The sequence below is a fragment of the Aptenodytes patagonicus genome, chromosome 6 (genome assembly GCF_965638725.1).
Source record: "Aptenodytes patagonicus chromosome 6, bAptPat1.pri.cur, whole genome shotgun sequence".
NCBI lineage: Eukaryota > Metazoa > Chordata > Aves > Sphenisciformes > Spheniscidae > Aptenodytes > Aptenodytes patagonicus.
The window spans coordinates 37,048,487-37,064,941 of record NC_134954.1 but is presented as its reverse complement, the minus strand read 5'-3'; the positions used below and the strand labels follow the sequence as shown (position 1 = coordinate 37,064,941).

Below are 16,455 nucleotides of genomic sequence, written 5' to 3'. Positions count from 1 at the left end.
CTACCCCTATGATCCTGTTTTCTGTAAGATTGGCTGGCCTCTCTGACTCTGGGCCTATAACTATCTGTGCTTTTCATCAGCTGTGCATCCACAGGTTTGAATGTCTGTAGTAACTTCATTACTAGCAATAGGTTAGCAAAGAAAGTGACCTGTGTGGCTAGAATTTACTGCTGCTGAACTGCTTCTCACTTTCCTCCTCTGCTACCTTGTGACAAACAGGGGATTCTGTTGTAGTGGCTCCAAGCCAGACACTCACTAATGAGGAATTTCAGATGCTGAGGGATCGTGCCATCAAAGTTGTCCGACATTTGGGCATTGTGGGAGAGTGTAATATCCAGTTTGCTCTGCATCCAACTTCCCTGGAGTACTACATCATTGAAGTTAATGCCAGACTCTCAAGAAGTTCAGCTTTGGCCTCCAAGGCAACAGGGTAAGATTATTTAAAAAAACCAAAATACTACAAAACAAACAAATGAATAAACAAAAACTGAGGGGAGAAGAACAGAAAGAGAGAATTACGATAAGGGACTTGGATCAGTGTATTATTTAAATATGTAAGTGACAGCTGCAAGGAAGAAGTGTTCCTGCATCTGCTCTCCATGCAGTTAAGACAAGGAGGCGCAGGCTTAATTTGCAGCAAGGAAGACTGCAGTTGGCTGTTAGGGAGACCTCTGGAGCGGTCAGGTCAGTAAGGTCCAGATTTCTGCATGGGACGCTTCTAAGAACAGTTGTCAGCATCTGCTCGGATTGACCCTTGGCAAGTCGGTCCTGCTGGGAGATGGAAGAAGGGGTTGGTGAGCCCTCCAGGTCCATTCCAGCCTGCCGATGCTGTTACTACAAATGGAAAAACTCCTAGGAGGTGTGTGTGGGGGGAGCCTAATACCTGTCCTTACAAAGCATATCCACTGTATCCATATGTTGCCTGCAAATCATCTCTGGGACCCAGAGGACACAGTTATTAATGAGCTGTCTGTCAAATTGATGCAAATGGTATTGCTAGCTGCCTTTGTTTTGTTGGCTAATCTTAAACTAATCAAGATAAGGATGGTCAGAGCAGGCTGTTTAAAAATTGGCTTCTTAATTGCACTTTGCAGATGCTGTTGAGAGGCACAAATTAATCTCTAATTTGCAGTTCTCAACAACTCTTGTGGCTGTTGAAGTGCCATAGCAGACTGGAGATAAGCCATGATGTTGGACAGTGGGCGTTTGATTGTTTTATTTTTGGATGACAGACTTGCAGCAAAACATATCTGTTTATGTGGTCTCACTGTGGGTGTGACAGATATTTAAAATGGCGGCTTTGCAGATAATAAAGCAAGTCCCAGATCTAGGTAGGTAGCTCTACAATGTGTTAGGGTAGGAAGCTGGATGGACACTGCTGTGCTTGGGTACAGTAACCTTCCATTGTGTTAGGGAGGGAAAATAAGCTCACATCTGTTTAATTTGATCCACTCCTAGGATTTGCAAAAGCAAAGTACTTCCCACTCTACCATTCTCTCACTCTCCTCTATGGCAGGTACCCATTAGCATTCATTGCTGCCAAAATTGCCTTGGGGATCCCCTTGCCAGAAATCAAGAACGTGGTGACAGGAAAAACCTCTGCCTGCTTTGAGCCCAGCCTGGATTATGTTGTTACGAAGATACCCCGCTGGGATTTGGATCGTTTTCAGCATATGTCCAACCGGATTGGAAGCTCCATGAAGAGCGTGGGAGAGGTGAGTGCAAGACTCTCCTTCCCTTCCATTCTACCACTTGGGAAAGTAATTTCTCTTTCTTGGAAACCCTCAGAATACCTGTCTTCAGGGACCTAATGGATTTTGAAGATATTTATTCAGCTCAAATGATTTTTATCCAGTACTATAATTAATTGAAATGAGTTAGGACTCTGTAATCTTGGATACCACAGTGTGGATTCATAAATGGTTTGACCCCTAAGGGAAGAGACCACTTTGGATCACCTGAGGTTGACTTCATTCTTAACGCTCACTACAGAACTCTCAGAGTTATTTTTTTGTTTGGGGTTCTGTAGTGGTGGTTAATTAGAGTATAACTTCAAGAGTTGTAGTCTGTTAAGATTTTCAGTGATGCCGATGAGCCGCAGCTCTTAGTTGTTCCCATAGTTATTTGTCCTCTCTGTTAAAACCATATGCCAAATCTCAGCCTACTTCTGCTCGTGAAATCCAAACACAATCTGTAATCTTGCTGTGAAGTTTTGACTTCTCTTAGTAATTAAGTGTCTTATATCTGGAACATGACGGTGTGACTTTTAAACCCTGATTTTAAGGTGTCTGGGACAGTAACAGCATTTTCAGACCATGTTTTAAGAGGAGAGAAATGAAGCAAAATGGGTAAATTACCCACTTAATTAGTTAATTACATATCAGCTACCAAAGCAAAATAATTAATTGTGTATTTTTTCAGCTGCCTTTTTTTCCTAATGCTTTTCAAGTAGCTATTTTATTAAATTATTTTGACATGTGAGACCTTCCTAACATTAATTCTACCTTGCTCAGATAACAAGCCTTCATCACAACGGGAAGGATTAATTAGAACTTGATTATTCAATGGCAGTTTTGGCTTTTAATAGCAATGAGGTTTTCATTCAGTGAGTTGATGCTTACTGATATTAACCCTCTCTGCTTAGGGTTTTTTGGACTGTTCTGTAGATCTGGGGTTCCTAAATACAGTTGCCTTGTGCACCATCAGCTGTAAACACTTCCTGGCCATACACATTTGCAGGAGGAACTACTGAGTCCTTCCAGTGGTCATATATCACAAAAGCAGAACTGCATGAACCCCCTGTCCTTCTCAAGGCAGGATGCTGGGTAAAGGAAGGAGAGAGATATAGGAATAGTCAGTGCTCCAACTGTGCAGGTCTATGACTGCTGGGGGGTGAACTGAAACAGGGATGGAGAAGCTTGAGAGGTGCAGTTTGCAGCTGGTGGAGGTACTCAGCAAAAAGGTTAGTCTCCAGGACCTGTGAGTAGGAGGGGGTGTCTTTGAAGCAAAGAGCTTCTTGCCACTATGTCTCTATTAGTATGGCACAGTCGTCTCCCTAGGCCTGAACTTGAAGCCAGATCGCAGCACCTACTGCATTTTTATTAATTGAACAGTCTGGCCTGGCCTGGTTTTTCCTGAGAGCTGTTGTGCTGGGCAGTGGGCCTGGAGCTGTGAGAAAAGAGAAAACAATGTTATTTTTTTTCTTTGACATTTTTCAACATTGTGTTTGAGAAGATTTTTATGCTGTTAGGGTTTCACTGCGCTGAGAAATAAAAATGTAGAAATTTGAGAAAGGGCTCTGCTACCTCACAGATTTCCACAGAGGAAGACTTGTTTTCTTATTAGATGTGATGTCAAGATTGAAGGAGGGAAACCCCAGTCCTGCTATGCCAAGGAGGAGTAATCCTTTAAGAGAGCCCTCAGAGGGGAGAGTCATTGTTAAATATAATTTAAAGGAAGAGGAACAGATTTCTTCTGAACCTTAGAATTCCCACTGTGAGTTTCTATCTCTAACAGGTTGTTAAACAGAAATATCCTTCTATATTACTACACCCATGCTGCTGCATAATGCTTCCCTCTACTAAGTGCTTCAAAGCAGTTTACAGAGGAGAGCAGCGGCTTCCTGCATTTTACAGGTAGGGAGACAAAAGCAGAAAGCAGTCGCTTGTCTGAAACTCCCTGTTGATATTGGCAGAGTCAGGCCTAGAAGTGGGACTCCCAAGGCTCAGTCAGCTCTGCCTGTCTTAAAGCCAGCAGGACTGTCTAGGGAGGAGGTCCAAAGGCTGTAATCTTTCTGTATGTCTGTATGTCTATCTTTGTGGTTTAAATTTGCACTCCTCTGTTATTCAGGGGGTAGCTGGGCAGCAGCTCGCCATAGCTAATGTGGAAGTGTTCTCTGTTACAGGTCATGGCTATTGGACGCACTTTTGAAGAGAGCTTCCAAAAGGCCCTGAGAATGTGCCACCCATCTGTAGATGGCTTCACTTCACGTCTGCCCATGAATAAAGCCTGGCCAGCCATCTTAGATCTCCAGAAGGAACTCTCTGAGCCGTCCAGCACTCGGATATATGCAATAGCCAAGGTAACAAAAGATAGAAAGCCTTTGACCTGTGTCCCTTGAATTATAATTACCAGACTGGGTCAACTGAGGTGACAGATTCTTCACCCCCTTGCTTCCCTGTGTCAAGCACACTGGGACCACCTTGTTTAGGATCCTTGCTATTGAAGTACAGATATTCTCTATCGCATGTAATTTCCTCTGCAGAGCATAATAGCTGGGTGGGTATATGACTTTAATTTTTCCTGCTGACATCTGTGTTTTCCTGCATCTTCTGTACTCAGGTAATGTGTTTGCCTTTTGGTACAATCTTAACCAATGCTCATTGCATTCAGCAGCAGGTACGTTCCTGTGTCCTGGCACTTTAGTTTGTAGCTGAGTGTTAGTGGAGACCTGGATCACTTTCCTTTGCTTGTTCCTATAATATAATTTTTTGCTAAATATTGGCTAATGTTCAGCCCTGATTTACACTAGTGTAAGTGTCAGTCAAAGTTGGCCAGTTTTGCAGATTACCATTAATTTTTAGGAAGGGAGGAAGGAAAAAATGAAGATTCTTTTCAGAACTGAAACAAAGGATGATAAAGAGTGGCAAGATGCAGTCTGAGAGAGCACTGTCTTGTTGCAATTGTTGCATCAGTATGGGCTTGAAACTAAAAAAAAACCAAACCAAAACAAAAAACTGTGTCAAATCTAGGATACAGGAAATCCCCTATTCTTTGAAATAGGGTTACCTTCCCCTAGCATTCTTTTAACCCCTCTCCTGTCACACCAGGCAAATTGCTTCATCTTTCAAGGTGTTACTGTAAGGGTAGCTAGGGTGTGAAATTATTTCTTCCTTCAGCTCCGTGGTGTTTGCCTGTGTATATCACATGGTAAATGTGGGGTTAGTTACTTTACAAGATAGGTGCAATTTCACACTTTGGTTTTGCCACAGCTAACTTGTCCATCAGTCCATACCCTCTATGAAGAGGAGGGGACAGCTGTCTTTTATAGCTCATACTTGCCTGTTGGTATTTTTAAGATTGCAAACCTTCCTGGCAGGGAAATCCCAGTTACTATTTTTTCTGCCCCTGGCTTTGTGTGGTGGAGTCTTTAAGCCCTTTGTGCTCATGTGTAGATACATCTCATTACATCCTCCACATGAGTGTGGGGAGCTGAGGTTGTGCTGTATTTGTAAAAAGGTTTTTACATAGCTGTTCCTCTTATAAATGGCCTGAACGAAAAGCACAAGATGTTCTGTAAATGTGTGGCTTGTCCAGCTGTTGACTCTCGCTTTTCAAGCTGGGGAAATGTGTGTCTTCATAAGTGTAGAACATCATTCAGCAGCTGTGCTTGGTCTTTATTATAGCTTTCTCTTGTGACTGAGAGAAAAATCTTGCTTCTTGTTTCTCTGAGTGGCTCAGAGAGCTTTTATGAAAGGTTAATCTTAGCCCCATGTTAACATAGGGGATCTGGGGAGATGAAGGTGAGTTTGGGCCCCACTGAACATTCTGGGTGTTCCCAGCTGGTGGCATTTTCACTGGGAGCTGTCAAAAAAAGCAAGATCAAAGTCTTAATCCCTGCCTATAAAGAGCTGCCTCTGTCTGACACAGTGCACTAATTCATCCTTGTTAATAACTGAGGCAAGCAATATCAGTAAGAGGTACTTCTGGCAGCTGGGGCTAGCCTGCCTGGAAATCCCTTTCCAGCTTGCTGACATTTAAAAGCCAACAGTTAGTCCCCGTTAGCCGTCAGCTTTGTTTGAAATGGGATGGAGCTTTGTTGTATGTCTTCTCCTCCCCGCCAAGCCCCACTAGTCAACTCTCCAAGGCTTTTTACTTTTTCTCTCTCCTTTGTCTGTTGGATGATGAAAACAGTAACTGTTCAGGTGAAAGGGAAGGGAGTTCAGCTGCCATTCAGAGCTATTGCTGTTGTAATGTAAAAGAAGGCACTAGGAGAAAGGCTGAAATAGATGAGACTTGTTCCTTGGCCAGAGTGGCCAAGTGCTGCAAGGTTGTAACTGCCTGATGAGCAGGGCTGCTCAGGTTGTATCAGATCTTTCCTGGGCCCTCTTAGAGATTGTATACAGGTGGCCTCAGAAGACTTACGCTGTGGATTCAATCCACGCTCTGTTTCATACCAGGGCCCTGGTCTCCCTACTTGTCTGCACTACAGATGTGTTAGTTTGCACTTGTGCTCCTGTCCACAGGCAGCTAAATACTTCCTTTGGTGAGGAGCAGGGATGGGACTGAAGGAACAAGGGTGCCGGCCCTAGAGACAGCTCAGGCAGCTGAGCCTGCCCTCCATTGCTTGGCCTGGAGACCAGGCTTGCTCCCTGACTCACAGTGTGAAGGCAGTCCTGTAAACCCCTTGGCTTCCCAGCATGGGGCCAGTGTCTACTGGATGGGATGCTCTTGAAGGAGAGCAGGGCTCTAAAGTCATGCTGTCCCACTGTGGATCACTCCCTCTTCTTCCACCGTGTGTTTAGGCTGTACTCCTTCATGTAGGTTTGAATAGAGTAAAGCCATCGGAGTGCTGTCCAGGGCCCCTGATCGAATCTTACAGGGATTTTCTGCCTGGAAACCTGATTTGCCTCTGTAGTGTGGTGATATGGGAGCAAGAACTGTCTGCAAACTCATTCTTCCTTCCCAGTCTCCAGATTTATGCCACAAGGGTGAAGGTGGTTTATTTTCTCTGCCCCTCCTCTGATTAAGGAGGGGAAGGCATTTGTTCTTTTGTTTCCCTTGAAGATCCCTAGGACTTTTAAATAAAGTGTCCTAAGCAGATTAAGTGTATGTGGTCATGCTACCTGTGTGTGTATGTGTGGCTCAGGGACCATTGACTGAAGGTTGGAGATCCTCAAGACATGCAAGTCTGCACGTGTTTCGTGAAAATAGATGGGCAGAAGAAAGACCTGCTCATGTCCCACTAATGTGGCAGTGTGACCTTACCTTCCAAGCACTAAGGAATCAGGATGGGAGGGACCCCTTACCAGTTGCCTCATACCAGTATTATACCCAGAAATGTGTGAGAAGCCCAGCCTTGTTATGGCCAGTGCTCAGGGACCACTGTGGTGGCCCCGGGCTTCTCTTTGCAGGCATTTGGAAGAGCAGTGGCTGTTGGGTGCCAAGCGCTGGCTGAAATTTCAGTGTGTAAGTAACTGGTTACTCTAAAGGAGCAAAATGTGCATTAGAGATTTTCACCGCTGCTTGTGAGCAAGCAGGCTATTCAAGTCAGCAGCTTATTATCTCTCAGGACAAGAGAATAACTGTGAGAGAGAGATCTGGGCAAGCTGCCTGGAAATCCTTTAGAAAAGGGTAGAAGCTGGTGTCAATATTTTGCAGTGCCCAATGAGAGCTGTTGCCCATCCCTTGTCCGTGTGGGTGGTGCCTTCTTGGAGCACAGCACTGAAGTGACCTGTGCATTTCTCTCAGCTGGCATAAAGTCTCCACATCACAGTGCTGAAGCACGCAGTGACGGTACAACGTTTTGTCCGCAGCTTGATAACTCAGAGGAATAATGCCGGGGTGCAGTGGGCCAAACTCATTCCTGGATTAATGCTGGAGTTTCTTCAGTGGCGTTGCTCTGGCTTTGTTCCAGGGATGCTGCCCTGCAAGAAAATAATTAAGTGTGGTAACAAATTAATGAGCTTGATTACTTCAGCTCAGCAAAGATACCATACTGGTATTATCATTATGGTTGATTATAGTTGTTTTATCAGGAGAGTTGCAACTGTACACCACTGGTGAGACCCAAGAAATGTCAGTGATAGAAGATACAACTGCAATGTATCAAGATACAACTGTCCCCCAGTACAATCGTATTGGGGGGCTCTCTAGCATGTTCCTCTGAGAATTTTTTTTTTTTTTTTAATACTGCAGTGTCCTGTAAAACATTGTCATTTGAATAATAACTCTGTGGGGTTCCTTTTTACCCCATGGTTGCAAGAAGTTTGATAAAAATAAAATTAAAAAAATAAATAGCTCCAGCAAGGTAATGCAGGGGAATTTGAATTATCTTGACATTAACTTGAGATACAGAGAGAGAAGCCTGAGTTATGCTGTAGCTGCAGTGTCACCCAGGACCGGACTTTCCTTTGCTTCAGGGGTATTTCAAAGCCATATGTTTTGATTCAGCCTTGTATTTCAAGGCTGAATCAAGATTTATGCTCCAAAGCAAAAAGTTCCTCCACAGCTGCGAAGCTGGACCTTGCTGTTTAACACTTGCAGCTAGGAGGTTGGCAGTGGGTCTGAGATTTAGGTAACTTGAGTGGTAAGGGGTGCAGGTGGAGGAGTCGGCACTGCAGGCTGAATGTGCCTTGCTGTACATAGTTAAGGCACATACTCAGTAGCCACCAAGCCTTGTTGCCATCAGTTTTAAGTTTGGCTGCTGGCTCTGTGAAAAGCAAATTATGTCTCTCTTGCTCAAACAGAAGCCAGCTTTTGGTACCAAAGCATGTGCAGAAGTGGCTGGTGCCTCCCTACACTGCTTGAGGGGCACGTTTTCTGTTGCTGTGGGAGACACGGTCCTGGGGTAGATGAACCTTTGATTTGTCCATCTTAGTCTACAGTACTTTTTATGTCTTTATGCTATATAGTTGCTGCTACCTATTTGCAGACTAAATCTGTATTTGCAAAGCATGTATTAAAGGGGCTGTTTGGTGCTGTCCTATTTTTGGCAGGCCTTGGATAATGAAGTCCCTGTGGATGTCATTCACAAACTCACAGCCATTGACAAATGGTTCCTGTATAAGATGTGCAACATTGTGAACATGGAGAAGATCCTGAAGGAAGTGAACAGGTAAGAAAAACCAACAGCCTTGTCCTAGGACACAATGGTCCTTCTGGGGATCCTTCTGCTTGGAAACCTGTGGTAAGCCCTGGGCACAGATGCAGTCAATGCTGAGAAGTTTTATTTCAGTGCTTGGAGTAAGCACTGTTGTCTTAAAACCCAGTTCACTGCCTCACCCGAACAGAGGAAATTTCTGAGAACACTCTTTTTGGTAAAAGAACTACTTTGACTGCTTAGGCATTTCACTGTTCTCAGGGATTATGGAGGTTCCGGTTTATTTTGGAAAATCCTCACTGTATCTCTGAGGCTAAGGCTGGGAATGTGGATGGCCTGCAACGAGTAACAGCAGGCTGCAACTCACGTACCTTAGGATGGAGTTTGCCGTCAAACACAGGACTTGTCCTGACTTACTACACCTGAGGGTCAAATACACTGCATTTTTTCCGGCCTGGCCTATTGATTTTTAAGCTTTTCTGCCTCGCTGTGATCATGCAGTATGTGTTGCTTTTGTGCTGCACTTTCAAGCTTCTATAATTCCAGACATATTTAAATATAAATCTTCTTCTTTCTTCAAGAAAAATGACCATATAAAACTAAGCAGGAAAGATAGCAGTAAATTAAAGCGCTGGGCTGTGTTTCAGTTCCAGCCTCTTGCTGACTTGAGCTTTCCCTTCGTGGTTTACGAGGCTGGGAGAACCTCCTTGCTGAGTTATTGGCTGTATGTTGGCCGGCTTTTCTGCTTCGGGTACTCGTTGTGTTAACCGCTTTTCACCACTTGATGGCACTGGGAGCGCACCGTAGCCAGTACATCACTAAGGTGCTAGTTAGTTCATCGGCTGTGATTTTCTGCTGCTTTGACCAGCTGTACGGTTTTAATTGAGCAGCTCTTGCTCTCCCTTGCCCCCCGAAACAAGCTGGATCTGGAGCTAAACAAAAATAAATGTGGAGGAAGATGTCGAAGAGAAGGAGTAGCTTGATTATTTACAGAAATCTGTTCTGTGGCTGCACAAGTTTCTGCCCTCTAACATCCATGTCATGTTGCATTTGTCTCGAGTGCCTTAAATATATATGTGCAGCTCCTGAGGAAGAAAAACAATATATCCAGACTTTCCTCACTGTTGGAGTGACATGCTCTGGAATGATGCAGTTGGGACCCCAGAGGTTGGCCCCATCCTCAGCTGGTATAAATCCAGCACCACTCCACAGAGGCTAATCGTGCCGAACTGTCCTACATCACTGAGGTTGCTTTCCCTTTCTCTGCAGTGGGTGGCAGGCAATAATACTATTAGTAATGTGATCAGTAGCTGGTACCATCCCACACAGTTTTTCATCCTTCTGGTGACTAGGCAGCAGACTGTATAGCCAGCCTGCTAAAGCAAGCCCTTCTGCAGTATCCTTCCTTGCATTTGTATCATACGCAACCAATGTTGTGTCCCTTGTAAGTGGATTTGTGCAATTCAACTCAGAATGCAGGTGGTATAAATTTACTTAGTCTCATTCACTTATCAGTGCAGATTTTCACTCTGGTATCCTTTCTCAAACCTTCCCAAGGAAACTCTCTTACCTCACAACCTGCGTTGGAGGGAGGGGATGGACTGTCCGGCTGCATTATGTTGAAGGCACGTTGGCACAAAGGCAAAGAGTCAGGGAAAAACACTTCTGACCTGAACTAAGAGACTAGTCCAGTGAGCCACATCAGGAAACACATCTCTGCAATAGCCAAGGGAAAGCTAATTGAGTGATGCAAATGAGACTTGGCGTACATGTGCTCTTCCTGCAGCCAGCTGTTTCCAGTCCCTGGCATGCCTGGCATGAGTTTTACCTGTGCTACAGGATTATTTCCAATTGAAAAGAATGGGCTGTGACACCATCATTGCTTTAAATCTTTCTCTTGTTGAAATACAGTTACCAGAACCAGAAGTAGTTGCCCTGTTCCCAGGCACTGTTGCTGATTACAAGCTCGCTCTCTGTTAGGTCAAATCCAGCCCTTCCTTTTTGTCACTGGATTGGTTTAAGCGTTCTTTGCAGCGAGGTTTTGGATGCAGTTGGAGTAACGTCTCTGCCAAAAGTCTTGATTTGGGCCCTGCAGAGCTGTTGTAGAGAGTGGTAACAAGGAGATGGTCTCTGCCAAGAGGAAATTCAGAGCTAGAACAAGTGGATATGACAGATGGGGAAGGGGGATCAGAGGCAGGTGGAGGCCTTTGTGAGCAGTTCAGCAAGCAGCATTCACACACCACATGCTGCCTTGCATCCTCACCACATGGAGCAATTCAGAGGTGAGCAGAAGGCCTCACCAATTTATGCAGGGAATCTGCTTCCATGCATGAAAGATTGTGTGGGATAATGTTATGGGGGGAAAAAACCTTTCTGATATATAAATGTTTGTCCGTTCTCAGTGGTGTACAGGCAAGGCCAGCCATTTGCAGAGACAGTAGAGACTGGGAAGGGCACCCTCTGCCCCATTTACGTTTGTCCCAGCAAACTTCTTTCCAAAGAAGATTGGACCTGGTGCTGGTGAGACTGTATAGCTTTGTCATGCTGCAGCAATGTTTCCATTTGACTCTGCCTCTGGGCCCTCTAAGATGGAGAAAGAGTTGTTTCAGGTTATGTGATTTGGCTGCAGGAAAGCAAATGGCCTGAGTTGAATTGGGAAAAGAAAGCCATTTTGAAAGTACTTGCAAGAACATCCAGTAATATCACACACACGTCAAACATGTGCCTCTGCTGTTTCTCCTGTGACCTACATATTTTTCATTTTAAGTGGAAACTTACATTGTGTTATTTTATTGTTTTTTGACCGATAACCTTTATACCTTCAGTAATGTAATCTTAACTATAACCTTCCCCACCCCGCACACACAGACAAACAAGGAAAACCACATATACATACACACACGGAAAGAGCAAGAACCATCCCATGCTGTCAGTCCATGAACACGCGATGGTGTATGGAGCAGTGGCAGTGCAATAGGATATGCTGTTATCAGGAGATTCTTTCCCTAGGTTTGGCCTCACCTGTCCTGTGAGAGAAAATGGAGGGCAAGGGCCCTGGAGTGACCCCACTGGCTGTTCATCACACTGACATGAAGGAGATGGAAATTTGAACAGACCATGTCTAGCTGTCTGAGGCAGTGAGGACTGAGATGTGACCTTAAGGCCAGGGTTATGGACCCAGTCCAGAGCGAGTCAGATTTGCAGTAGGGTCCAGTAACACCATCATCCCCAAGAGCACAGCTGAAGACCAGACTTGGAAGTAACATCTGGGATGTGTTTGACTCAAGACACTGGTGGCCTGGGTGCAAGGGAAAGCCTCTTTTGGAATTTGCGTCTGTTCTTTGACCGCCTGCAGTGAGGATTTGTTTGCGTGTGGCCGTGGCTATTTTTAATCTGTTCCTGATTTTGTGATCCCTGAGAACTGTGGCTGTATGCAAGGAGAATATATGACAAGTACCATTAAATATAGGTAAAGAGGTAGACAGCTATGGCGAAATCATCACTTACGCGCAAGTGACGTGGGGACAAAAGCCTCGTTGAAAAGCAGTAGGACTTCTGCTCCTAAGTCACGTAGGCATCTCTGTAGCAATTGAACCAGCAATTGATTGTATTTGCCATTACTTGGGAGCTCATAGGGATGGGGGAAAAGGAGAGGTAATGGGATCAAGTTCACTGCTGGGGAAAATCTGAGTAAGACCCAGGGAAGATTGGGTCATCTTGCGACAGGCAGAAGTGTGAGTATATTGCCCAAAGAGGAACATTTCAATATTCATAAAAGGCTGTAAAGTAGAATTCAAGTGAGAAAAGAGGAGCATGATAAACCCCCATTTTGCAGTTGAGGAGCAAAGCATAGAGATGGTAAGCTTGCACAAAGTCTCAAAGACAGACTGGCAGAGCAGTGAACTGAACTCTGCCTTCTTAAATCTCAACTCTTCAAATTAACCTTAATGAAAACAGCAGATCTTCTTTTTGGTGGATACCAAACTAGCCAGCCTACTAGCAGTGGGAACGATGGCATCAATCATGTTTTGATAACTTTATACTTTGGAGCTTTGTTTTGGGGGAGAATGTGTCCTTGCTCTGTGGGCATTGAGTGAAAACACCTTCTGGCCTGTAGTTTGCTTGAAAGGAGGAAGTGCAATCCTGAGTATTGCTCTTGTCGTTCCTAAAGAGCCACAGGTTAATAGAAGGGAAAGCAGAAAAAAGTGGGAGGGTGCAGAGCCACTTCAGCCCAGCATTTGTAGCCAGGGGCTCTGCTCAGTGGCCCATGGAGGAAGTTGTTTATTGCGAATTATTTTTCGAAGCTCATGTCCTTGGGTCTGTGAAAGGTGTGCTTTGAAAGCTGCTTGCTGGAAGCATGACTTGATTTCAAAACACGACTGTGGTGGAGTAGCCACAGAAATACAGGTGCTGGAATTAAAACCTGTCTCCAGCAGGTGACCTAGGAAACAATGCAGGAGGAAAGATCAGACAGGCCATCAATAACCTGTGCTCTTCCACAATGGTTGTTGCACACCCGCTCTTCTCAAAAGCAGTGTTTCTGCTGACTTGCCTGCTTTTGGGACAGGTCAGAGAGCATAAGTCAGATCTTGTGTGGGTATAAAGCAGAGCAGGTCCAGTGATGCTAAACGAGGCTGCACTGATTTATACTGTTTGAGGAGCTATCACTGACATATTTGTAGTACTTGCTTTTAACTAACTGGGAAGATTACTTTTGTCTTCTTTGTGAACTGTGGGGCAGGGAAGACTCGGGAACAAATTAGGAATTCAGTACATGAGGAGAATATAATACAAGCAGCTATTCAGCACTGTTGTTTGTGCTTTGTGTGGATCTAACATAAGATACTTTCTGTTTGTCGTATAGAGCCATTCGTAATAATTTCACAGCTGTATTTTCTTTCAAAGCATCTGTACATTTGTAAAAATGCAATATGCATTTTTTCCTTGATACAGAGGATATACAGACATTGCCCTTTAAAAGCCACTGGGGAATCTCTGTAACTGATATGTACAATACCAGAAGCAGGGGAGTCCATACCATGGCATCCCAGCAAAGACCTCAAAGGTCTCTTTTACCAGGGGTAGAAAATAGGCTTTGAGGAAGCATCTATGACCCATTTCTCAGCTGTGTTTTGGTGTGAGCTGCTGCTTCAGTACATCATTTAATCCTAGATGCGAGTCATTTAGGTCTTAGGGCACAGTGTGAGGTTCATGTTACTTAAATCTCATTGTGGACATCTTGATTTATTAGCCCAGGGACCTGAATGTTAAAGATGCAGAGTGCTGGAGTGTTGCTGGAGTGATACTGAACTGGAGTTCAGTAAGTGAGATTTGTTGGTTTACAGCTCCTGCTTCCTTAAACGCTCCTTTGACAGCTTTTTGTCAGTCATCTTATGAGTTTCTCAGGAGGGGAAAAACAGTAACAATCTGTCTCCTTGAGAAGAGAAGCAGGGAGAGAATTTATACACCGATCTCATTATTTTAATTGTAGCATTTTCAAAATCTTGTAAAACATCAGGAGCAATCAAGGAAGCCGCTAGGAGCCTTGAAGCAGAGCAGGACAATGAGGAGAAGAGGAAGGATATGTCTTTGTACATAATCCAGCCTGAAATCAAGTAGGCTTTTGAAACCCTCCAGGTCTATGACTACTGAGAAAGGAAGATCTCTCTCAGGACTGGGCATTAGGCATTTTGGTTCCAGCACTTCTTGCTTTTGGTCCACTTTGCTTGCCATAGCGTAACTGTAGCCTGGGCTTAAATCCCCCACCTTCAGATTTAGGAGGAGCTGAGTTCAAGACTGGTGGGCTGAGCCAGAGTGTGCTTATCTTTGCAGCTCCTATGTGCATGTCCAAGCCACATGACTAGCTGCTGAGATAAACCAGAGGTGACCTGCAGGGGTAAGCCTGTGGGCTTACAGGGCAGATGTTAACTGATGCAGTAGGTGTGTCCCAAATGCTCCCAGCTCAGGCTTTGGCCCTCAGTTCACAAAATATTCCTGATCCTTTTGATCAAGACCCATTAACATGTGCCTAAGTAATATCCGGATGGGCATAAACTTGACAACATACCTAAAATGAAGCAGAGCCTGATTTGGGAGACAAGAAAAAGAGTGCTTCTTCTCGTATCGAGCTGGGGCTTTCTGCTGGCACATTTGTTTAGCATTACTCCTATACTGGTGGATCAGATGAAAGCCAATCAAGTGGAAGAGAGGGCCATGCTGAAGCAAGCAGGCTTTCCTGATAATTGCAATGCTGCCAGCGTTCCTCCAGTCAGTTAATAGATTTCCCCAGGTCCTCTGTGCCAGGTGAAAGTTTCCTCATTAAGGGGAATTTATTCCATTTCCTTTTATCGTTTATTATTGAAGAAGTGAGTGGATGGAGTTCCAAAGATGCCAGGGTGGAATTTTAAACAAAAAGCAGTAACAAATCAACACTGGACACTGAAACGGAGGCAACAAGCAAGGTTTGGGAAAGGCTTGTATGGTTTATAAACTGAAAAATGTGCAGGGGGCTAGCTTTCCGAGGAGGTGAACAGCCACTAAATGATTATGGCAGTGTGCAAAAGTCTAATTGTCTGGTTTTGAAGCTCTAAAACTTCTGACTGTCATTTTACAAAGGCAAATGTAAGGAAGAAGGAGCATTATAGGAATCTGGAATCATCGCCACTTAATCTTCCCTTGTTTCAGAATTGATTATAAACCAGTGAGTTTAATCTTTGGAAGACTTTTTGCTCTGTGTTTGAAAAGTAAGTGATGCTCCAGGGGAAAGTGGGAGGCAGTGATATAGGACTGGGTCATGTATTTGGGAATAGCCAGAACTGAGATTTTTTTTCTTCTCTTTTTAGTGCTGGATTTTTGGTGAGCTCTTGGAAGGGTTATTTGCACTCAAGCGTTCAAAGAGATCAGCCTGATTTTGCTCTTGCTGGCTTTAGTGTCTCCAGCAAGGCTAAAGGGCTGTCTTTGAGCAAAGGCGGTGGGAACAGAGTTAGGTCAATGCTGGATCTTAAAAATCATCACCCCTTAACCTCTGCACATCTCAGTTTTGCTATCTGTAAGATAAGCATCACCCTACCTACTGTTTGCATGTTTCTTTATATTCTTTCCATGAATCTTGAGATAGAAATACTAAAAATTACCCTTATTAGTAAATGGAAATTATCCAGGTACAAAGATGTGTGTCCAGTATGTGCAGAGAGGCAGCCTGATTTCCATACCAGTGCTGAGGGTTTGCAGCTCTCTGATCCAGTTCCCTTTAAACGTGGTGGAGCAATTCTGCTGGCTTACTCTGCCTGCCCCTTCTTGTGGTTGTGCCTCCAAATCCCTGGGAGCTGCCTCAGAGGGTTTTGGCAATTTCTCATCTTGTGGCAGATTCTGGTTTCAAGTGCTTGGAAAGCAGCACTGCTGGGTGTTTGACTCTTCCCAAGTTTTTATGACAGCATTAAATGGCAAAACTGTTACATCCCCAGGGCTGGGTTGTCAGTTCTAACCTTTCCTGCCTCGTGGTGAGCTGGGTGCGTTTCCTCCATATTAAGCTGCCTCCATGCCAGTGAGAAACGAGAAAACCTTTCCTGTCTAGGTGCTGCTTGAATAGAGGTTCCCACCGCATCTTTCTTATTAGCCACATTGAAAGCTACATC

General features: G+C 44.4%; 1 protein-coding gene across 1 annotated transcript in view; it reads left to right on the top strand.

Annotated features, from left to right (window-relative positions):
* CPS1 (carbamoyl-phosphate synthase 1) overlaps positions 1-16,455 on the top strand; it is a 119,849-nt gene that overhangs the window by 60,173 nt on the left and 43,221 nt on the right. The window contains exons 18-21 of the mRNA XM_076340592.1: positions 220-430; positions 1,517-1,715; positions 3,905-4,081; positions 8,718-8,836. Of these exons, the coding sequence (XP_076196707.1) occupies positions 220-430; positions 1,517-1,715; positions 3,905-4,081; positions 8,718-8,836 (706 nt within the window). The remainder of the gene's footprint in view (positions 1-219; positions 431-1,516; positions 1,716-3,904; positions 4,082-8,717; positions 8,837-16,455) is intronic.